Raw genomic sequence first — 25003 nt, 5'->3', positions numbered from 1 at the left:
CACAACTGAAAAGACAAAAGACACTCCAAAGCATTACTAACAAGGGCCTATATACTGCAAACAACGTGACCAGAAAGAAGAGTCTTTACATGGGTCTTATAGGCAATGGCACGGCTTAAACTGAAGCGTACACTGTATTGTTTGTAAGTGCAGATGGAATTAGTCCTGCATATGCAAGGGGTTTACTAAGATTATGTATGCAAATTAATAAACAAACAGATAATTTATAACAATAGCTAGCAAGCAAATATAAGGTGACACAAATCTAAGGGTTCGGCAAGGAAAGCCATGTGGGCTTGTGCTGTGGGGGGCAACGAGGGGATGAATCATCAGTCATACTTGGCACTAATGGGTAGGTCTAAAGTTCAGGGTTTATTTTTTCTTTTCACAGTGGATTGGAGTCTGTCATGCTGCGGTTGCTATAAAATTAAAGCTATTCTGTCCAAATGCAGATCCAGTACCATGAATGAGCATTAACTGGCTCCTAAAGTGTACTGTTGACAGTTTTTATTTTTATTAATGCCCTAACAAGATTTGGACTTAATAACAGTTCCAAGGACAAATAATTGACCTACACACAAGTCAAAAACTGCTATCTAACCACTCAACAGGCCAAAACCTCATTGAGTTGTGTGACGGCCCTGGCTGCTGGGGTGTGCTGTCAGTTACTCTGCTGGTGTGTGTCGTCAGTTGTGTCTATCTTTGCTGTTTTGAGGTGCCGCAGGAGCTGGTTGCAGGAGGCTATCAACCCGATTTGGAGCACCTGGACCCAGTGCTCCACAGGATATAAAAGGTCCAGCTTCCTGCGTGTCTCTCTCCCTCCCTGCCAGTGTTCGCACGATTTGTTTTGCTTAGCCTCGCTTTACTTTTTACACAACACTCTGCTCCACACCATCCACACTCATCCACATGAACACTACTGATGCCACTGACTAACACACCTTACATTCTGAAGTTACTTTGCAGTTTGTTTACTTTGCTACAATAAACTATTTGGTATTTATTGGCATTCGGTGTCCCTTCCCATTTTTGTCACAGCCTAGGGGGCTGGGTTATAACAAAATGGGGGCTTGTCCATTTTGTTCCCGTTTATGTTGCGCAGGCTAGTTAGAATATGTGTGGATTTGTTACATGTGTTTGGTAGCTCTCTGACTGTAACTAGTTGCGTGTTGTGTTAGGGCCCGAGCCCAAAGGGCCCTATTGTATTTTGTGTGTTTGTTTCTTTCTTCATCTTTCTTTCTTTATTATTCTGCCACTTAAACCCTAAATTTGACCCCTTAAACATGCTCAAAAACTCACCAAATTTGGCACGCACATCAGGTGTGGTGAAAAATTTGATAAAATGTAAAAACAAACCCCCCAAAGTACCAAAATGTGCTCTCTAGCGCCACCTATGTAACTAAAATGGCCGCCACAGCCCATAGGAATGTCATAGAGAGATCAAACCAAAACTCAATTATTCGTCTCATCAAGACCTACAAATCATGCGCTGACACCCCTGACCTAAATCCAACAGGAAGTCTGCAATTAGCCTGTCAATATAAGACTTTGCCTCAATTTTGGCCTCCGAACAAACGCTATCTCCTCTGAGGGCTTCAAACTTTACACTGTGCTGAACAAAAGTTGTTAAAAACTTTGTAATAACTCGAACGGTTTGGATTTTATAAGCCCTGAAAGTTGCAGTGCCACAACACATCAGATGTACCCCTTACAATGTAAAAAAATGGGGGAGGCATGGACTTTGTGTCAAACAGGGGCTTCTGGCGTCTAAACAATAAGTCTGACCACTTTCAACCCTGTATCAATGGATCTGTCACGAAATTTCCTACTAAGAATATGATTTTTAATGTAAGATTTGGCCAAAGTCATGGGATTTATGAGGAGATTGCACAAGAAGAGTACTCTGAAATTCCTCTCTCCAACTGCTCCTGGTGATGTCACTCCCTCAGTGCTGTGGAAACACACACTCATTATAAAGTCACAGGAGGAGCAACAAAAGACTCTTAAAATCTCAAAAACAGTAAAAGATAGAAAAAACATGTAAATTCAAGATTTGTAGGTCAAAGTCTTGTGACTCATTTTAAGTTCAAATGAAGTTTGTATCTATAACTATGTGGAAGCAGTAAATGTTCAAAAAGGTGTGGGTTCAGTGTTTCCCCTAGGTTGACTGTGTTGGAGGGGGGGGGGGGGGGGACCCATCAGCCAGACATTTCTCAGTTCTCTGTTTAACAGTGGCTGAGATTGACACTAAAATGAGAATTGCTGGTCCACCTTAAAAGTCAGTCCACCTTAAGTGAGCCTGGTCAAGTTAAGCTAACGCGTTGTTGCTAACTTCGGGGCTAACCCCTTTCAATAGATGAGTATTTTCTTTGTCTTGAGGAGCTGCAGCATTTATTAACTGACAAACAGCATGTACTGTACATTTACTGTCAGATTGACAAGTTACTGCTAAACTTTTCCTCTGCTCCGCTCGCGTTCACGTCATGTTTCTGCCACTCACCCTCTGCGCTCACGCAACTACACACGCACATTTACACACACATACCCACACACACAATCGCAGTGCCTTATTCCTTTACGGAGCTACGCTACTCTTGTACCTTTCACGTAGATCAAGAACGAAGAGAGGGAGGATGACTAAAGAAAATCCACAGTATTGTGGGTGTTATTGTGCTCGCACAGTGTGCGAGTGAAAATCATGAGTCGCTCGCTTATATTAATGATTGTCTGAAATTTTAGCAGCGGCATTGCTAAATGAATGAATATAGGGGAAACACTGGGGTTCGCTCACACTCTCCATTCAAATATATGAGTATTTTCCTGTGTCCAGCTGCAGTTACTTATTGTCTCTACACACCTGACAGTACACATGTAAATCAAACTTTGACCAGCTCATGTGGGTTAAAAGTCTTTCCTTTTCTAAAAATAGACTTTATTAAAATTAGGAAATTAATTTGTTTTACATACAAACTCATTAAGACTTTTCAATTTACTAATTGAAATTCAAGTGAATGGGCCCAAAACTTGCATAATTTTGATGCCACAGGTGTCAGCAAGACAGACATGTCTCACCCTGCAGAAAATTCTCATCCTCACACAGTTGAGATTTGATGCTTCACCATGACAGAGGAAGTTGCTATAACTTTATTGTAAATGCTCCAGTCTGCACCAAACCTTTGTTTGGCCTCCACCATAATGTCACACACAGAAAAGCCTACATGCAAACTCTGAGGCCTGGCCACAAGGCCGCCTCTGTTCCTTTGTTCCCTGGAAACAAAGGAATCCACTCACAGACTCCATTTCCACTGATGCCTTGCAATTTCACACCTAGGTGCAAACCCACCAGGAAGTGTCAGACTCTCTTCTCTGATTGGCAGAGACGTATCAACAATACAGGGAGTCATGGCAACGGAGCCGTGACGTCACTTCTTTTTAAAGCGTTTGTTGTGACTGAGGGAAAGGACACAGAGCATTTTGGCTGGTTGAACAGGGTAAGCTGGAGGATCTGCTTGGAGGTTTTGGGCAGGGCTTTGGTTTGAAATATGAGTTTGTAGATTGTTTTATTATCTCAGGCAGAGAGTTTTAGTGCTAGGGCCAAGTCGTGGTTTGCGCTGTTAACAGGTGGGCCGGATGACAGGTGTCGGTCCTCGTGTGCACGGTACTGATAAAGCGGTGTAGAGTTTTCCCTGGTAGGCTGTAGCTGTGTTCCTCTTTTGGGTTCATTGGGCGGTCTTGGTAGTGTTGTGGCCATAATAATGGCCATAATGGCCATTATTGAAGCGTTGCTTGGGAGCACATCCGTGGCTTCGGGAGGGTTGCTAGTTTGCTAGTCGCCCCCCCCCCCCGACCCATTTGGCTTTAGTGCATAAATACCCAAGAAGCCGCATGAAGACTAGGGGAGAGCTTAGGTAGGGGGACTGGGTATTCAGATAGCGGGGAAACTCCAAACTGGCTGGGGCGTAAGCCTCTTTGCACACAGGAAGACTTTGATGCATCTTGCTAGACCTGTGTCAGCATAAAATTGGGTGGTTGCAATCGGGAGAATCTGGAGTTGAAATGGCTTAGAGTGAGGCTTCATTGCTACTCCATCCGAGGAGGCTTTGGAGAGGTGCACAAAAGAGCAGTTGCTTAAAATTGCTGAACATCATTCAGTGGTGGTGGGGGATATACACCTCAAAAAAAATATTAAAATGGCTTTGAAATCGAAACTAGTTGAAATGGGGGTTATGACGGCAGACCCAGAGGTGCTTTCTCCAGTTGTCACCTCTATACCTGTTCAGACGCAGGGGCTGAATTTTGAGCAACAAAAAGAGCTTCTCCTGATCTAAATGGAGCATGAGAAACGTAAACAAGAGTTGGAAGTTAAAAATCAAATTGAGGTGGAGATGATTCGACAGCAGACAGAGAGAGCAAGGTTAGAGCTGGAGGGACATCTCATTCCGGGTTAAGACAGCAAGTGGTCCAGTGAGGATCAAGGCGGATAAGCGCCTAGGTCTGGTGTGCATCCCTTTGATATTAATAATTTGCGTTTGTTGCCACAGGGACCCAGATGCTTTTTTTGTGATGTTTTAGTGTGTTGCTAAGGCGAGAAGCTGGCCTGATGCGGACTGCACTTTAATTCTCCAATGTGTTCTCACTGGAAAGGCGCACAAAGCTTATCCATCCTTGAGCCTAGAAGATAGCTCTAGCTAGCAAAAAGTTATGTCTGCTGTGCTTAAGGCCTATAAGCTTGTGCCAGAGACATATCGCCAGCAGTTCAGGTCTTGGTAGAAGAGAAATGGTCAAACATATGTTGAATTTGCTAGAGATCTGACTAACCATTTTAAACGCTGGTTGACTGCATTCAAGGTTGCTACTTTTGATGACTTATGTGATTTGGTTATTTAAGAGCAGTTTAAAAATAGGCATCCAGGCCGTATCGCAACCTACATTACAAGAAAAAGGTCACCACTGCTGCTGAGGCTGCTGTGTCAGCAGATGAGTATGTGCTGCTCCATAAAAGCAGTTTTAGGGAGCGCACGGCTGCGTGTGATTCTGGATGGAGAGGGACTAGTTCTGGTGCAGCTTCATTCGACCAGACGCAGCCAGGGAAAGCTGGTTCGTTTAAGTTTGACCATAAGTCATGGGGCACCTTGGATAAGAGTAGAAGCTGCAACTACTGTCACGAAATAAGGCATTGGAGGGCTGAGTGTCCTGTGTTACAGACAAGAAATAAGGGAGTAAACCTAATGTTAAGCCTGCTGCGGCTGCTGTGCCTGTTGGTTCTGGTTGTGTCTCGGAGGTGCCTTCCTTTATTGGTTGTGAGCCTGATGTTTTGGCTGCGTATGCTCCTTTCATTAGAGATGGGTTTGTGTCACTAGTGGGAAGCGATGCTAAAGTCCCGATAAAAATCCTGAGGGATACAGATGCATATGACTCGTACATAGTGGACTCTGTGTTGTCTTTATCAGCAGAAACTGAGGGGGATGGGTTTAACCAGGGGGTGCAGCCAGCATTGCCCATTGAAGGGGTTCACTTTATTTTGGGCTGACATACTCTGTCTAGATGACGCCGGTTCTAGCGAGTATTTCCAGCCTGTGTGGTCACACGCTCAATGGGGAGGTTTAAGCCAGAGGGGTTACCCGACAGGAGGTGTGGTGACGTTGATTTGGAGGTTCCATCTCTGTCTGATTTGCCACTGTCGGTGTCACACAGTGAGCTGGTGCAGGAGCAGCAGAGTGATTCCTCCCTAAAAGAAATATGGGACCGTATTTTGTCTACTGCTGTGATAAACAGTGCGGCCAGTGGCTACTTTGTACAGAATGAGTTGTTGTATAGGAAGTGGGTCGCTCTGGGTGATGACTTTGTGGGAGATGCTGTTTTCCAGTTGGTGGTGCCGGCTAAATTTCGCCCTCTTCCTAAAAGTGGCCCATGATGAAGGTGGACACTTTGGCGTGAGGAAAACTTATTGTAACATCTTAAGTCTTTTTTTTTTTTGGTCGTGCGTAAAAAGGGGCGTGGCTACATACATAAAAAATCAAAAGCGAGTCTTACACGTAAACCTGTTGAAGCTGTATTACGAGCGTGTGACTGATTTGGATAAAGCTGTTAATGATAGTGTGCGCCCTACTCTCGTTGTCAGTTCAGTGTCTGTGACGCATGAAGGAGATGGAGTGCCAGAGCCTGATGACAGTTTGTTGTATAGTCATCTGAAAAATTCGGAGTCACTTTATAACTTGGAAAAGCTGTTGTAGTACTTGTCCGAGTCCAAATGTAGTGAGCTGTCTGAATTGGTACGGAAATATCCCTGTTTATTTGGCAACACCCCTTCTCGTATTGATGGGATACAGCATGATATTGATGTTGGAGATGCGCAGGTGATTAAACAGCATTTTTATTGCATGTCAGCGGAGAAGCTTAAGCACCTAGACTCTGAAGCCACTTATATGCTTCAAAATAACATTGCTGTGCCATCCTCGTCTAGTTGGGCCTCCCCTTGCATTTTGGTGCAGAAGCCGGACAAGATGCCTAGGTTTTGTACGGACCTGAGAAAAGTAAATGCTGTCACCAAACTAGATTCCTTTGTGCTGCTGTGAATGGATGACTGTATTGATCAGGTGGAGTCTGCCAAATTTGTAAGCAAATTTGATCTGCTTAAAGGATATTGGCAGGTACCTCTGTCAGAGTGCGCCCAGGAAGTATCTGCGTTTGTTACATCGTCTAGCTTCTATTCTTATATGATGTTGTCATTCGGCCTGAGAAACACTCCAGCAACCTTCCAGCGCCTGATGAATCGAGTTGTGTCAGGTTTGGAGGGCTGTTCCGTTTATCTGGACGACTTGGTAATGACACATGGAACTCTTACCTTCAGCGGATCCATGTGCTGTTTGAACGGCTGGCTGAGGCGCAGCTTGCCATTAATCTGGCGAATGAATTAATGAAAGTGTGAATTTGCTATGGCAACGGTGACATCTCTGGGCTGAGTGGTGGGGCAAGGCCGCATGGCTCCGGTACAGACCAAGGTTTTGGCAGTTGATAATTACCTGAAGCCTACAACAAAGAAAGAACTCCAGCATTTTTTGGGTTTAGTAGGCTATTACAGGAGCTTTTGAAAGAACTTGTCCACTGTTGTGTTTCCTCTGACTGAGCTGCTGAAGGCCAAGGCAAAATTTGTTTGGTCATCTGAGTGTCAGCAAGCCTTTGATAATGTAAAATCGCTGCTGTGTTCTCCTGTTTTAACAGCAATTGCCCAATCATAGCTTAGCAACCATAACTAGGCACTAGCTTTGGATTTCTCCACATGCTGTCAGATGGATACTTTTTTTTTTTTTTTTGCCTTTTTTGCCTTTTGAAAACCATTGATTGGCCAAAACTTCATTGAGTTGTGTGACGGCCCTGGCTGCAGGGGTGTGCTGTCAGTTACTCTGCTGGTGTGTGTCGTCAGTTACCGTGTCTATCCTTGCTGTTTTGAGGTGCCGCAGGAGCTGGTTGCAGGAGGCTATCAACCAGATTTGGAGCACCTGGGCCCAGTGCTCCGCAGGATATAAAAGGTCCAGCTTCCTGCGTGTCTTTCTCTCCCTCCCTGCCAGTGTTCGCACGTTTTGTTTTGCTTAGCCTTTTGTTTTACTTTTTACACAACACCCTGCTCCACACCATCCACACTCATCCACATGAACACTACTGATGCCACTGACTAACACACCTTACATCCTAAAATTACTTTGCAGTTTGTTTACTTTGCTGCAATAAACTACTTGGTATTTATTGGCACTCGGTGTCCTTTCCCGTTTTTGTCACAGCCAAGGAGGCTGGGTTATGACAGTTGTGAGTGTGCTTTGTATTCCAGCAGGGAGGACCCGTCCACCCCAGAGTTCAGTGTGAACACAGTGGATGAGTGGTTGGAGGCCATCAAGATGGGCCAGTATAAGGAGAACTTTTCCAGTGCTGGATATGTCAGCTTGGACTCAATCCTCTACATCAGTGTCAGGTACAGAGGGCTGGTGTCTCACCGCTCATCCATGTTAAATGAAACGCTCAAAAGGTCAAGATTGTCAGTAAAAGACGCATTACATCCCACTTGAGTGTCATTTGAAATTAAAGAATGGGATTCACACAAGGGTCTAGGACATGAAACCTCAGCAGCTGCTTGGTATTTGAAGGGCAATATAGATTTTTTTTCTTTTCTCTCATAAATAAATAATATTATATGTGCATTTTTTCTGTTTTCCTTGTAGTGAATTGGCTAAGATGGGTGTCACTCTGGCCGGCCACCAGAAGAAGATTTTATCCGGTGCGCAGGGCCTGCAGACCCAGGGGACGCACGTTCAAGTATAACAGTTTCCACACAAACACACAGTGAGACAGAGCCAAAATGGATACTCCTGTGAAGAGTTTCCCGCTGAAATGGAGTTGTAATGGATACTCTGTGCTCGGGCCTCCATTGATTTTGAGACACACTGAGATGGAGACAACATGGACGCTTGCCTCCTTCACCTTCTCGCAGTTTCACCATTCTTCCCATCCTCGATGGGCACTACCGGCTTTAGCACTGAGTCCCAGCAGCACAACCACCATTATGGAGCAACAGAGAGACACATGTCCAGCAACAAGGCCACATCTAGAGCATCCCCGACCATTTCACATAATATCAGCTCAACAAAAGAAAAGAGATTTTTAACAAAAGAATGACAAAAAACAAATTAGAATATAATTATCACTGTCTGTGAGGTGTACAGTTGGTTTTTACTGTCTTCTTGCTTCTGTTTTGAGTTTTCACCTTGAAGAGTTTGAAAAGGATCAGAAGATATGTATATGTGTAGATATATGTTTATAGGGGCTGTGTGTCCCACAACCGTAGAGATGGACCTAATGTTTGTATTGGTGGTGAGGTTTATATTGCTCAACCGTAATAGGAGTTATTACCTAGTACATGTATGGCCCCTTCCATTGCTCTGTGTTTACAGGAAGCCAATGAAAGAGCTGAGATTCTGAATGACATGAATGTGTGGGGTGAGGGGAACAGAAAAACTGGACCTTTAGAAATAGAGAAGGATATAGATTTTGCTAGCTCATGTAGGATGGAAGTATGATTTGTTTAAAATTGTTGACCAGGACAAGGGCTTCCCTAGCGACTGCTCTCAGACACACTTCCATAGCAACTAGACCCAGTGCACATTTGCTAGTTTGCTTGCACTTATGATGTAACTGAGTGCAAAGAAACAGCAGAAACTGCTTAAGGTGCAGTTAGCACAGAGACATTTTTACTCTTCCATAACTGACTGTCTATTTCAAACAACATTATCTTTTCAGCTGTTGCAGAATGATGTTGTTGGGAATATTTCAGCCCAAGAGTTTGCCTTCCCATGTTTCAGGTGTGTTAAGAACGTTATAGTGTTTTGTGGAGGGCAAAGGTGATGCAAAGGTCATGATAGAGTTGACACTGTTAAGAACGTGTAATTGTTTTTCCAGTGTTGTGCCATGTACAGTAACCATGAAATGTTCATCTGGGCAATATACCACCATTCTTACTATACTATTTCCTTTCATCAGTCCCCATGACTTGATGGTTACACAAGGTCAGTCACAGTAATTACAGTGTTTTGTCCAAATAGTCTGCTTGATGAAAAGGATTATTGGAATGGACTTTTTTTTTTCTAGAAAGATTAAATATATACGCAGTGTTGATTTTTACAGCTGTGCCACTATGAGGGTAAATTTTACTTAAAAAAAAAAAGATGATTTATGTGTCTTGTACTGTCTCACTTTCTTGTTATCAGTCACGTCAACCTATTTCAAGCATCCCGCATTTCAAAGCAACACCCATAAGATAAATTTATGAAACAATGTTTACAGCAAAAAAACAAATAAACTGGTTTGTTGGTTTATCTTTATCAGATGGAAACTGCTACTTATCACATTAATTACAAGGTTAGATATGATGGGACCCTCTTTGCGTGCACTGCATTAATGGCACTGAACCTGCTTTTAGTGTATTCCCAAACCCAGTTTTAATATATGTGGTACTCTATAGGACCAACAGTGGCATAAAGTACAGTATATATGATTGTATCATAGTGTAAAATATGTACAGTGTTGATTTCCAATGTTAGAATGTTTGTAATGATAATGATGATGATGACTATGATGTACTTTTATTGTGAAAAAGAGATTTCTGAGTACTCGTTCAGGGGCGGGTCATAAAAGTGAAGGGAGGTGATTCGTTGGTCTGAACAAAGGAATGTAGCATGGTTGCAAAGCTTCAGCTTTGATAGATGGGTGACAGTGACTGCAGTTTCTACCATAGAGTTAGAATGAGTAGAATGGACTTTCCTTATTGATACACTGGCTTAATTTGCATATCCACTGTAAAAAGTCATACAAACACTAACACAACTTTTAAACCTGATTGTTGGAGTGAGGGAAGTTAGTAAGGAGGGTGGGTGAAGTAAGAGAAGTCCTCAGGTCAAATTTCTATCAACTAACATCACAAATTGACAGTTCGCTAAATCCCTCTCCCAAACAGCAATTGCCCAATCATAGCTTAGCAACCATAACTAGGCACTAGCTTTGGATTTCTCCACATGCTGTCAGATGGATACTTTTTTTTTTTTTTTTGCCTTTTTTGCCTTTTGAAAACCAAAAATAAGAAGAGTAAAAGTTTACGGAATTAATTTAATAGTGTTTGTCTGCTCTAAGGCAATCTGCCAAACGCTACTTTTTCCAAACACATCAATTAGTCCTAATCCTTAAAGTCATGCTTTTCTTTTTTTTTTAAAAAGTCAGCTGAAAACAAAAGTCAGCCTGAGACGTTGTTTTCAACCTACTCATGGCACTACTATTAGCTGCAATGGCTTAGCTAGCTAGCTAGCTACAGTGCCAGTAAAAAAGCTGGCAAAATTGACGGTGACTGGCTAGCTTTGGTCTACCTCTATCAGAAATCAAGGACTCAGTGTTGTTTCGACAGGAAAATCTTCCACTCTTATTGTTAACTGTAATATGTGCCATGATTGAACAGAAAACTTGACAGACGTAGCAATAATAACTGAGGTTGGGCCTTAGTGAACTGTCATTTGGGACGGGACTGGGGGCAGGAGAGTGAACCTTTAAACCACTAGAACAGTGGTTCTCAAACTTTTTCACGTCAAGGAACCCTAAACTGACACAAATGTTACTTGATGGATGGAATTATGGTGAAAATAAATGATTCCCCTTTTTGCTGGGGACCCCCTGGAACCCACTCAAGGACCCCTGAGGGTCCCCGGACCCCACTTTGAGAACCACTGCACTAGAAGGCAGCATAATAAGCCTTTTTACTTTTTTTTGTCTTATTGTTTTAGCAATGGTAAAATAATGACAAAAATGTTTCAATACACAGAAGGCATACAAGTACATGTACAGCTAAACAAACATGACTTAGAGATACATTTCTTCTTGCCAAACCACTTTGCTGTATTGTCAAATATGCCAAATACAAAAAAATATTTGACACTTTCAGAGAACCTGAAAGTGTGAGTACATTCTACTCTCACTAACTCTATGATTTCACTCTAGCGGACTACCCTTGACCGCTGGCCTTTTAGATGCCTTATTTTCTGAGCTATCGTTCTTTTCTGTTGCCCTATAGAGGCGATATTAGGAGTAAAGTGTATGTACAGGTAGTATTTATCTGTGTTCTTAAGATGACCTCACATCAACACCCTGGTTTTGTAATATCCCAGAGACCTCCCCTCCAGTTGCACCTTCACTTTGATTGGTATAGGTAGAAGAAAGTCATTTTGTTTTGAAAGTATAATAATAATTCTTAAACCTGATGACCCCGTAAAAGTTAATGGGGAAATTGACAGTACTGTTATTATTTATTTGAGTAATAAGATATTCACTGATCAAAATGAAATGCAGATCATGGATGTGATTGGCTTACAATTTGATATATTTGGTTGCATAATTTGGTTAATATGCACAAGATTAAATATCGCCCAAAAAATATGGGTACATTGCTAAGGTTTTTTACAAGCTTGTTCAACACTCCCACTTAAGAAATTTTAAGAGTTTGGAAGTCATACCCCCACTTCAATTCCAGCCCTCAAAATCCCAGGTTTTTTGTCACTATTCACTCTATCAAAGTTAGCTATGTGGGTTGGTTTGCTTGATCTCAAACACAGTGTTTGTCCTTCATTCCCCACCAGGTCTGTATTGTGAATGTTCATGAGTGATTCTCATTCGAGACTTTCATCTCTCCGTCTTTCTCTCCTCCTCTCTCTCTCTCTCTCTCTCTTTCTTTGGCCACCATACAATGCTTATTTGCCCCCATGCCAGTTTCCTCTGCGTTGCTTGTTGTAAAGGGTGTAGGCATTCTAATGTCTTTCATGTTGCTGTAATAAATATGCTAATATTTCTAATTTCTCACCTGAAGCCTGCTGTGTCTTTTTCTTTCACACATTCTCTTTCCACCCCCCACCCTACCACCCCCTCCAACACACACACACCAATTTACTTGCACACTTCCACAGTACAATTACACTGGGACTTACAGAATATGACTGTATAAAATTCAAAGGGCCTTTACAGGAAAGTAATATAAAGGCCTCAATTATTTTTTTTGCTGTGTTACAAAGCCTGAAGGTATCACATTTTGTTTTGGTGAGCGCCTGACCAGTCATGCAGTGCATGACTGGGAAATTCAAGGGTAGCCTCATTTGTCCCCAGCTCTGAATGGTGATAGCGGTTGTGAAATTCCCATCATAACATTCTTGAATGGCAAAATATGGCCGCCTTGCAACCACATCTTCATTATCAGTGTGTGTGTGTGTGGTGTGGGTGTCCCTTACTGAGAGATAATTCTGTCTCAGGGGAGGGGGAAGGTCAGCGACTCCTGGCCTTGGTTAACCCCATAATGCACTGGCCCAGTCGCTGTCACTCTATGTTACCGCCATTACACCTCATTTAGCCCATCATATTAGGCTCCATATTCCCCTATCGCTCGCTCCCTGTGTCTCCCTCTTTTGTCCTCGCGCCAACACACACACACACACACACACACACACACACACGGCTAGACAAAAAATTCAGGGCCTGTTCTCCATTTCCTCAGTACCAACAGTATCTCCTCCTCCTGCCCTCCTCTTAATCTTTCTGCTAGCCTTGTGCATGCCCATTTTTTTTCTCCGATCCTTCCCCTACCTATCCATCCTGTGCAGACAGGCATAAAGGTTGTGGCTAGTTCTCTGATCTCAACTACCCCATTATCTCCCCTCTCCTCACTTCTCCCTCTTCTCATAGCTTTCTAATTTCCCTCACCTCCATCCATCTATCCATCCACATCCAAAAGTTTTCTCCACATGCAGCCCCTCTCTTAGAGGTCCATCGCCTTGTTCTGTCTCACTGCTATCAACACTGGGTTTTCTTTCACTATTAAAGGCCAATCCATAAGTTTGAGCTTTTGTCTCCAGGTGTCTCAACAGGGAGAATGTCATCTCACGTATTTACTCTGGATAACATGGAGGCTACTGGGAGCCAAAGGCTAAGGCGATTGATTCATCATACAGCTGCTATTGGCATCATGTGAAAAGGTCAGGTGTCCCTATGGAGAGCACTTTAAAAGGCCATTGGTGACTGATGAGCCTGTCATGTTTGTATCACATACATGCACAAGCACCCTGTCTCTCGCTCTCTCCATATAGACACTATATTTGCCTTCCTTTATGTTCCTCCTCTCTGTACTCTCTCTCCCTCCCTGACACACACACACACACACAAGTTCCCATGGGAATGGTAATTGGGCCCCTCTGTCATGCTGTCAGTTGTGGGTTTGAGTGTCCCCTCATGTGCAACAGCAGACATTAAAATAACACAAGAGACCAAACAGCCATAGATCCACCGTGACCTCTGCAGGGTCAGCTTGTTTACTTGTGTGTGTGTGTGTGTGTCCACAGATGTGTGAATGTTTGTGGGTTCATAATCCTTTTGAGACCAAAATTGATGCTTGTGTCAGTGAGTGTGTGAGTGGTGTAAGTATCAAAAATGGAGACAAAAAGAGTGAAAAGTAGATAACATCTGAACCAGAGGAAAGATTTCATCAGACACTGGTTAAATTTTCCTGGAGTTCCTGCTTTGTCGCTCTTGATTGCATTGCGTGTGTCCTCGCTAATCAAATATATGGCCGAGTTCAGATGGGCTCAGTGTTTCCCAGTCCGCACACACATGCACACATCAGTGCTCTTCTGTCTCATGAGGTTTTAGTTTGCTATCAAAGCGATTTCCTGTCTCAAATTTTCATCAGTAATCAAAGTTCCTGATTGAATTTGAAAAGTGAGTCCAGCTCTATAAATCACATTACATGCCTCACTCCCATCATGCCTGCTCTCATCAGCCACAGGAATGAGACGCCACCCTGTGTGTACAGTAAGTCTGTGTCATGGTCTGTGTGTATGTGTGTGTGTGTGTGTGTGTTCTTGTGAATTCAGTGGAAAATGGATGTTGACAGAACTGTGATTTGATCTGTGCCATTTCTTTTTGAACAGATAATAAAGAAAGGAGAGAAGCATGGAGAAATGACAAAAATAACACACACCTGGGTCTGATTGTACGTGGAAACAGTTCTTGGCATTTGTTTTAACATGCATTTGGTACCAGTTGGGTGGAGTTTACTGAATTGGTGCAGCTCAAAACAGCATGTAGGGAAAAGGGAATTAAGTGAAAAAGACCTTGAGATGCTTTTCAGGTTGGCACCAAAATCTGTGAAAAAGAATTTCCAAATACTGTTTTATCCAAGTCAAATGGATAACCACAAAAAGAAAACCAGCAAAAATACTACTTGTATTGGACAGCTGTCACCACCTAAAATCAGGAACAGGTTTAGAAATGAACCAGAAGCAGACAGAGGATGAACAGAATAAGGAGATAGAAGAATAATGTTTGAGCTAAAAAATAAAAAGAAGGTGAAGAAAAACTCAGAAGGGTTGGAGGGACTGAGATATTATTGACCACGTAATCCTTTACAGATGTAGAAATCACTGCTTAATTCTTGGCAGACATGACATGCTGAACTGCTATTGGATGACTCAAGAGGGACTCTGACCAGAGAAACTTACTCTCACTCAAATTTTGCTCTCTATTAATGGAGTAAAAATGATGATCTAAATTTGGAGCTAACATACCAAGACACATCTGCTGGTCTATAAATTACACAAACAAACACACACACTGTATATTTTTCAGGGACTCATATAAGGTATTTAAAGGAGCCTTATTTATTTAAGTGTAAACATACTGCTAATGTCTTCCTACTCAGAAATGTAGTACCTCTGCCCCTTGGTGAAATTCCTTTATGTACTGACAGCTGATTGCAGTATGTTGCATGATTTTCTGTGCATGTTGCAGTGTGTGTACAGTACATGTGTATGAGTGTTCTTTTGTACGCACCAAGTGTTTATGTGTGTTTCCTATCCTGTATAATCAAACACAGCTCTTTAAGTACCATCAATCGAGCTTTGATGTTACGGGCGGAAAGCATAGAAACCACAGAACCCCCCCTCTATGTGCTGAGGGTGGGCCAGGGGGAGCTGTTTTAATGTTGGTGCATCCATAGGAAATGTTTTCTAAACCAAATGGAGGTGTAGAAATTCAGGGGCCTACAATGAACTGTTTGCATTATGTAGCCCATCAGAAATGTGGTTCGGCTGGTGAAAATACATCTTTTGGTGGTTAATATCTACGGTTTTTTGTAACATCAAAGCTTCAAAACACTATGGTTCTATTCTGAGCATCATTCTGCATACTCATGGCCTTTTCATCACCCTATTCTTTGTCTTCAAAATCTGCTACTTTTCTTTTGCTTTCTTTTGTCTTCTGCTTTGTTTCTCATCTCAGTCCACTATTTAGCAAACATGTCAGCAGGACAGTGGGCAACATGTCTAAAATCTAAAGAAACCTGCAATGGCACAATTGTTGCAGATCAGATATAGATATACAGCAGATCCAGTAGAAACAATACATTTGGTGTTGTTAGAAGTTGTGCCACTTTTATGGTAAAAGAAATCTTTTCATAGATAGTAAATATACTTGGAATTTGTCTTGCGCACTTTACAATGTGCCTCTCATTCACCCATGCACACACACACACTGATGGTAGCAGTGCTACTATACAACCAGGACAACCATCAGGAGAAAATGTGGTTCAGTGTCTCACTCAAGGACGCCTCAACATGTGGACAGGAAGACTTGCAGATTGAACCACCAACCCTGCAATTGATGGACAACCAACTCGAAAATTAAGGTGTTGCTCAGGTGTTGTTGCAGAATTTATGGGATTACCCATATAAATTGTAACTTGACTGTAATAAGTTTTAGGTCTAGAATGAACCTAAAACATCTTTCTGAAAAACACAATCCATGTGTACTGTGTACTGAAAACGCTAATTTAATACCAGCATTCCATCGTTTCAACTATCAATATCTGGGGGTGAAAACATATCTTTATCATAGCTTTTATGCCCCCAAAAAACTGTTTGGTAGACCACTATGATATGATATTCTTAAGATACGAGGTGGTCCCTTAAAATTTTCCAGAGCTGTAAATGGAAAGTTCAGAGTATTTTAGTGGTGGGTTGGAATGACTTGAAACTGAAGGTCCCACTAGGACATCATTAGAAAATTAGAAAATCTGTGCCACTGTACTGCAGGTTAAATTTAGAAGTGCCTCCATATTGTGGTATTATTCTGGCTATGACTGGAGCGTAGATTACTAAACCATATGAACGATTAAGAAAAGCTGAGGACAGATTTCTAAATCATAAGAAGAATCTTAATAATAAAAAGTGTGTACCTCTACTTGTGCTCTATTTTTACCATTATAAGGCCACCCTGTCTTTCCTCCTCCAGATCTATGTGTCATCTACATAATGGCTGCCATTGACAAGTGGGCATGTCTACTTGGCATTGATTGGTAACGGCCTCTGGGGATGTGACCAGGGACATACGAAAAAGCAAAGGGGGAGTGGTGCTGTTGGGTGTGTATCTGTGCGTGGGTGCGCTTTTGAAATTACATGGTACAAATAAGGAACATTCACAAGGTGCAAAGAAGTGGAAAGACGTAAAGTGGAAAGATGTAATAGTAGAGTTTTTATTCACAACAAGTAGCCAGCACTGACTTCTCTGAGAAAAACAAAAGAATTAGCATAGGACAAAATGAGGGATCAACCAGTGTGTGTGACAGGCTGCTTAATGAGTTGAAGATGGTGAGCACGATTTTTGGTGGTCAAGGGTCAATAACCTACGTAAGACATTAAGCTCTCTATCGGACCATCTGAGGCACTTGAAAATATTCATTTGGTTTTCAGCACTTAGGTAAATTTGTTCATTTCTTGTTGACTTTCATTCCAAAATGACATATACACTTTTTGAAAAATGTACCTAGTGCTCGCATCTAACTGAAGTATATAATGAATATTGGTCACTTGGGGATTTATGCATATGTAATGCATCTGCTAGTAGGTTAAAACCATTTAAATGTTGGGTCATGGCAAGAAAAACACTCTTTAAATGTGACCACCATAAATTATTGAGTTTCTTGAATGGGTTTTTCAAAAGGTTTTTATACTGTCGGTTGGCTGGTCACCACTTTTGGCCCTGACTTGATCTCTAACGCTTTTCTCTTAATTAAATAAGTACAAACACAATTAGGCTGTTTAAAATGGCTGCAAATCTTTAGATCTCAACCTTATTCTTGTTTCTAGAGTGCATACAAGACCCTGTGATCCATCTACTAAAGTTAAAAGTAACAAATGGGTATGTTTCTAACATGAAAATGACATTAGCTGGGCACAGTAGTATCATCATTTATCATCTTTTTAGAAATATTAAATGTCATATTTTAAGATAATACAATTTTTCCAAACCTTATACAGATTGTTTTGGAATTCATTTCAATTCAATTCAGTTCAATTCCATGAACCCTTAATTTAGCAACCAAATGCACACAGTAGTTAGACTTGCTTGGGGAGAAGTAGAGAAAATAAACTTTGGAAGTATACAAGGAAAACCAGCAGGACGCCCAAATTACAGGTTAAAGAGAAAAACTAGTTGGTGGGTTTTTGTAGTGTAAAACCACAATCATATGGTTTGTAAAATGTCATGGAAAACTAAGCACAACTTTGGAGGCACACCAGCACATGCACGCACGCACACACACACCATCCACAACCACTATCCATGCCGTTCACACACAGCCACACACAGTGTGATGGCTGATGTTTGACCACACAAGATGGGTTACTAAAAGAGTGCGCGAGTGCTGACTCAACTTGTGGTCTGCTCACAAAAAATATAGAAACATTTAAGCCTTTCTCTCTGTCTATATCTTTGACATTCTCTGTGTAATATGAATTAAGTTTTATTGTTTATGTCATTACAACAGAGAATTTGTTTGTGCCTGCATGTGTGGGGTTGTATACACAAACACACACGAAGCACAAACACAGAGGTAAGGGGCAGGCAGTTGAGGCTCTAAATCAGCCACGCGCTTACTAACAGAGGTTTGACCCAAATAACAGTGTAATTTATGAAGGCTTTTAGGCTCCCAGGCAGCCATGGAAATAGAACAGAGAATAATGTGAGTCTGACCAGAGCCGCATCACTTCAGTTTATGTCCTAGTCTTTTATTAGGACACACGTCTGCAGTTCTTAATGATACAGAGACAGTAAACACAGTGTTAATGGACACCAGGTTTACAAAGATGTGCTCAGCTGCAAATGCACAGCCAGACGCACAATTACTGACATGCTCACAAACAAGAATACTAAACAGGTGCAGGTACTGACAGGCATGCTAACAAACAGAGATGCAATCAAAGGGAGCGACAGTACAGTAAATGAAGGATATATAGTTATAGAGGCAGTGAGAAACAAGAGAGATGGACGGATGGAGAAGGAGGGCCAGACTGAGGCAGAGAGATCATTAGTACTCCACTGTAAGGCGCTGGCCCCAGGCAGGGTTAGAGGCTGAAATGGACTGTTAGCAGCTGCTGGAGGAGATGACATCTCAGGCAGACCCAAAGGACGAGTTAAGACATCCCAAGCACTCATATAGTTCGTGTGTAGGTGTGTGTGTGTTTGTGTGTGTGAGTGCCTGTATGCATATAATCCTGTGTGCTACCCTACTGTGCTGTAGAGGGTCATTTGCCTCAGTGTTTGAAGTGGAGATGCAGCTCTGAGGATCAGGCCTCTGTCACGGCTCCACAGATCAGAGCACAGAGTGTCAGGATGCTATAAGAGAGGAGGAAAGGGCAAAGACAGACAAATGATACGACATGAGACCTTGCCCACACAAGCCTCTTTTCTTTTTTCTTTTCTGTCTTGCTTTATTTCTTTTGCAGACCGTCCACACTAAGCAAAAATTTGAAAAGACAATTTATGAATGAAAATGTGCAAGTGCATACGCATTCATATTTTCAAATTGTTTTCATAGAGATCTGTATTCACACTAACTTCTCTTTCCTCTTTTGGTCAGTAAACTGCAAAAACAGCCAAACTGTGGTAAGGAGTGGGACAGACACAACCCAGTTACTCTGCTGACTCTCAGTTGGTTAAACCTCTGTTCTGTCCCCTCCTGCTCTCCATAATAACCTATATTATACTACAGCAGAACTGATGATTTAGCTGTGCTCTCTTACATATTTTCTGTTTCTGTTGTGAGAAAACTGAAAAGGCATAAATTACTGCATTGATAGAAGCTCATAAATGCTACCTGCTAACCAGGTAATTCCTCTGCTGCTGCACTAAGACGTCAATCAGAAGAAACAAATACGGGTTAATGACAACACCTTTGCTGTTTGATTGACTATGCTGACTTTTAAAATGAGCCCCATTGTTTTCTTTTCCTCACCCACACTAAAATGCAAGGCTGGTGTTTTCACATTTATCCAGTCTGGAGGTTGTTTCTGAAAAATCTTCATTTTGGGGTGTCAAAAAAGCCGACTTACTGTAGTCAGAGGGGCCAGAATAGAGAGAAAAGGCTGCGTGTTCTGTATGCAGTCTGTATGCAGTCCTTAGCCTTTCTCACACACTCAGAAAACTGAGAGACCATTGACAGAGAGCCGTGAGAATCAGGGAAACAAGCAGTACATCAGTAATGACATTACACTGTTCTTTTATCATTTGATACACAGTCAGATGATTTACTTAATGCTGTCCGTAGACTCATGACAGACAGAGAGAGGAGGAGGAAAGGAGAGCAGAGGGGAAGAAGCAGGAGGGGCGAAGAGAGAGAGAGACAGAGAAAGAGAGATAGAAATAGAGAGAGATAGAGAGAGAGAGAGAGGAGAGCCAATTTGTGCGTTCACATTTTTTCTCAGAGTTATCATCACGCAAATTAGGCCCTGCTTTCTGCTGATAAGGTCAGCTGTCAGTCTAGACTTATTTAAAGGAGTGGATATACACAAACAGACACATGCGCAGACGTACGCACAAACTGATTTTTAAGCTGATTTTGCATCATTATGACACTTACAGTACACACACACACATAAACACATTTTTTAATTTCATTTAAAGTGATGACAGCATACTCCCACTCTCTGGAAAACCCCTGAATACAGAGCCTCACCAAACACACTGTTTCTTCCCCCCACTTTGTAATCTAGATCATGAGTCATAAACAGTAAAATTCAATTCCACATTGCGATCCACCACTACGGAATCACTCGTCTGAGTTGTGCAGAGCAACAATGCCACTAACAGTCAAGTGTCTTTCTGTAGAAAAATATTCCCATATGCAGGTGCCAGGTCCTGTCATTCTGACATATTCATTCTGACTATGGCAAAGAAGGTGCATAAAAGGTATTGCCAAAAGCTGAGTGTTTGTTAAATGAAGATGAATGGGATGGTTTGGATTGAAGGTGATATTTTATTTAGGATCAGACGCTCTCTGTTTGGTAATGCAACAGCCACTCTCGCAACAACATGACAGCCCCAGGAAATGGATATTGATTAGAAAAGGTTGATGCCCCCCCCCCTCTCTTATTTTTCTTTTTTTTATACTCCAACCATCATTCCTCTCTCTCTCTCTCTCTCTCTCTCTGTCCCTTGCTGTTTTGCTCTTTTTAATACACCCCCCCTCCCCATAGCTGTCTCAGAATTTCCCTCCTTCTCTCCATCTCTCTCTGTCTGTTGTCAGGCCATAATATGTGATGTGCTATAAAGCATGATGGATGGTTAGAGCTGATTTTAGGGCCCCGCAGCTGAAGCTGGGGTTGGAGAGCACCTGATCAAATTTCAGACATGTACATGCTATTTTACGTGTATATGTGTGTGTGTGTGTGTGTGTGTGTGTGTGTGTGTGTGTGTGTGTGTGTGTATTTGTGAACCAGCAAGAGCAGGAGGAATAGAGAGAAGGGAGAGAGAGATTTGTCGGTGTATGTAGAGAAAATGAGAGCTTTGCAACACCAAAGCCCGAAGATGAAATGGTTCTCAGCTCAGTTAATTCAATAAAGTGACAGAGGAGTATGTACTCTATATCAGCTGTGGCGCGACCTGTGGATTATCTAACAGCTCAAATAAAATACCACAAAGCAATAAATTATATGATTTTTAAGCCTATAAGACATCTTTCATTTAACAACAGCATGAGACAGCCTTGTTCATTATACTATCAATCCATAACTGACTGAAATTGAGAAAGAAAATCACTGTGTGTAAATGTTTCTCTCTTTCTTTCTCACTGTGTGTGTTGCGTGTGTATGTGGTCGATACAACCCCCTGTTGTTTGCCTTATTGTCGGCTCACACAGTCAACACTGCAGATATTCAGCAGATGTAAGGTTGTGTACAACTGTACTATACAGGATTGTCCTCATCCAGTCATGTGGGGACACACACTCTTGTTTTTGACACTTTGGACATTGTATTGACTTTGATTCATTCTCTGGAGTCTTACCTCAACCTTAACCATAACATACCCTTTAACTCACTTCAACCCTGACCTTAAACCCACAATAACTGATTTTTTGGCAATTTGGGGGCAGAAAAAATAAATGTGGTGAATGTAAGTCCAGTATTCACTTTCTTTTTAGCTCTGTTTTTGGTCTCCACCAACTCCTGGGAAAATCTCTCTTTTTTAGCAGCTAAATGCTCCACTATGTTCACCAGCTAGTCTCTAACTTTATCTGCCATCAATTTGGTGTACACTAGGTTTATCAGAGCTTTTTTGCTGAAAATGGTAAATGGACTGCACTTATATAGCACCTTTCTAGTCTTCTGACCACTTAAAGCGCTTTTACACTACAAGCCACATTCACACACACATTCATACATTGATGGCAGGTGCTGCCATGCAAGGTGCCAACCTGCGTATCAGTAGGATCTAATCATTCACACACACACACACACACACACACACACACAAACACACACCTATGGTGCAGCCTTCAGGAGTGGGGTTCAGTATCTTGCCCAAGGACACTTCAACATGTGGACTGGAGGAGCCAGGAATTGAACCACCACCGTCTAATTAGTGGACGACCCCTCTACCTCCTGAGCCATAGCTGTCCCCTCTGGAAAAAAAACTGTTGCTTATGGACCAACGCTGATGAAAGCACTGAAAAGAAATTAAAACGATAAAGTTACGTTCCTCGAAAACCAAAACAATGAGCTTGAAAAATTCTGTAAAGCTCCAAAGACCTGAGGGAAACTGCAGTCAGGTGATAATTCTCTGTGAATTTGTCACTACAACCTACCCTTTTAACCAACAATTAGTCATGTGATCCATTGTCAGTAGTAAAAATATTGATTTGCTGCTTTAACCGTTAGTGTTAACCATAAAAATATAATGGTTTATCTTATGGGTACCAGCTTTTTGTCCTCAAAGTGGAGATAATACTCCTTTGTCTTTCCTTTGTGACTGTATAAGCTTATTTTTGTCCCTGAAAGGTGATTAATACAAGTACACACGCACACACACGGACACAAAGAAGGGAAGGCGTGAAGAAGATATATTGTGTTTGTGAACAATAGTTTACTCTGCAGTAGGTGGTGACATCATTAAAATTCCTCACACACACACATTACTCCCAGTGTGCCTCCACACCAGACATGAACACACACAACACAACTGTCTCTCTCACACAAACTCACATGCAAAGACACACACACACACAAACCTCTCTGGCATTATCTCTTGTGTCCATATGCCCTCATTACCATTCAGCTCTGATCCCTGATGATAACCTCTCCTGGGTAGACGCAGACACACGGTGACCAGGATTATGCCTTTTGACAAGTCCAATTAATACAGAGCTAACGACGGCGATCAATGGCATTGATTACACATGGCAAGGATATTCATAATTGCCTTGAGGTTAAAGGTTAAATGACTTATACAAAATCTGAATGCACCATTAAACACACCTACTGTAGTGCTCGCTGTTTTGTCGTTATTCCTTTATGATCACTATTCAAGGAATAATTGACCGTGAGTCTTTTTAAGGGTCTCAACAGACCACCGGCAATTATTGCATTCTTCCTTTTTGTTCTTTTATAGTTGAGGGCAACAGCGTCTAGCATAGTCATCAATGCAACTGACAACGTAATTTGGATGTTATTGTCATAGCCAACTCACAATATTGACCGCAACATAATGCAGAGGCTATAAAAAGAAACACCATTGATTAGTTATTGTAAGTTCATCAATGGATCCTTCTGAATGGGACCATTAGCCTCCTCAGTGTTTATTTTTTTGTCCACTTAATCCACGCTCTGCCACTGTGGTGGGTAACGTCTCTATAAATGGGCTCAGTTAAGGTTTGTTATATATTTTTGTTGTATATTTTCTCTCTTTTTGTTTGAAGGACCAGTGTGTTAGATTTACAGGGATCTATTGGCAGAAATTGAATATTTATAAGTATGTTTTGATTAGTGTATAATAACCTGAAACTAAGAATCGTGTTTTCGTTACCTTAGAATGAGCCCTTTATACCTACATGGGGAATGGGTCCTCTTCCACAGAGCCCGCCATGTTGCACCGCCATGTTTCTACAGTAGCCCAGAATGGACAAACCAAACACTGGCTCTAGAGAGGGCCTTTTGTGTTTTTTGCAAGTTTTGCTTACCTTGTGAGGTAGCTGGATTTGTAAGATCATGACATCACATGAGAATCTGTCTTGTCAGGCTTCAAGTTATGCACTTCTAACCACTAACTTCCTAACCACCAGTGGTTCGGACCAATCAGCGTCCTACGAGGATTCTTGTGTCATCTCGTGAATCCAGCTGCCTCATAAGGTAAGACGCGATGGACAATGAAGGGGCGATGTTGGTGGTGGCAGTTATGTTGTATAGGTAGGCCTGTTACATTTTTTCAAGGTAATATCTTGTGTCAACTGCTGATCAATTGGATTATGGCAGACTTGTCTTCGTGAAGGGCTATGTAAATGAAAGAAAGAAAGGTTTGGGAACATACACAAAACAGAATACCATAATAAAACAAACTTTGTCAGTTTTTTACACAGACAAAGCCTTTTATTTTCTCTAACTTTAACAATGCTTAAATCTGCATTAATTATTTTGCCACTTGAAAGCAACAAGCTGAAAACACAATATTGACATATCATCACCTTCTATAGGTGCTAATGTATGATGCCTATTTACACATCCAGTCAACCCGGAGCAGCATAAGCATTCAACTGGAGTTTTGTCTCTGTCCTCCTGGCAAATTTAAGTCCACCATTTACAACATTTACTCATTTACTCTTCTTTAAGCGCTGAGAAATATCTGGCTCTTTAGCTGCTAAATACTCCACTATGTTCACCAGCAAGTCATTAACTTTGTATATCTGCTGTGTGGTGCTCAGCAGACAGTTTACAGTTGGTTTAAGTAATCCCACATAATATAAAAAGGAAAGAAAGAAATTACAATAAAAGGTATCTAAAATATATTCTAAGTGAGAAGAGCTGTTACAGGTTCAAATTTTAAATTGAAGAGAATGAGATGAAATGTACAAAATATTGACCAGGAGCAAACAGTATATGCAGTTGTTATT

The 25003-nt window shown here is 41.7% G+C and overlaps 1 protein-coding gene and 1 long non-coding RNA gene across 4 annotated transcripts in view; one reads left to right on the top strand and one right to left on the bottom strand.

Moving 5' to 3' along the window:
- epha4b (eph receptor A4b) overlaps positions 1-10747 on the top strand; it is a 95905-nt gene extending 85158 nt beyond the window's left edge. The window contains exons 18-19 of one of the 2 annotated variants that reach the window (XM_067605551.1): positions 7826-7966; positions 8214-10747. In XM_067605551.1, the coding sequence (XP_067461652.1) occupies positions 7826-7966; positions 8214-8313 (241 nt within the window). In that variant the 3' untranslated portion in view covers positions 8314-10747. The remainder of the gene's footprint in view (positions 1-7825; positions 7967-8213) is intronic. The other variant, XM_067605552.1, reaches the window with a different exon arrangement.
- Positions 1-25003, bottom strand: part of LOC137194035 (uncharacterized) — a 111425-nt gene that overhangs the window by 12990 nt on the left and 73432 nt on the right. The window contains exons 3-4 of one of the 2 annotated variants that reach the window (XR_010930912.1): positions 22383-22566; positions 18612-19239 (exon numbers count right to left, since the gene is read on the bottom strand). This is a non-coding gene — a long non-coding RNA (uncharacterized lncRNA). Of the gene's footprint in view, positions 1-18611; positions 19240-22382; positions 22567-25003 lie in introns of those variants that run through there. The other variant, XR_010930914.1, reaches the window with a different exon arrangement.

Source organism: Thunnus thynnus, chromosome 12, assembly GCF_963924715.1.
Source record: "Thunnus thynnus chromosome 12, fThuThy2.1, whole genome shotgun sequence".
Taxonomy (NCBI): Eukaryota; Metazoa; Chordata; class Actinopteri; order Scombriformes; family Scombridae; genus Thunnus; species Thunnus thynnus.
This window is presented reverse-complemented; position numbering and strand designations above follow the sequence as displayed.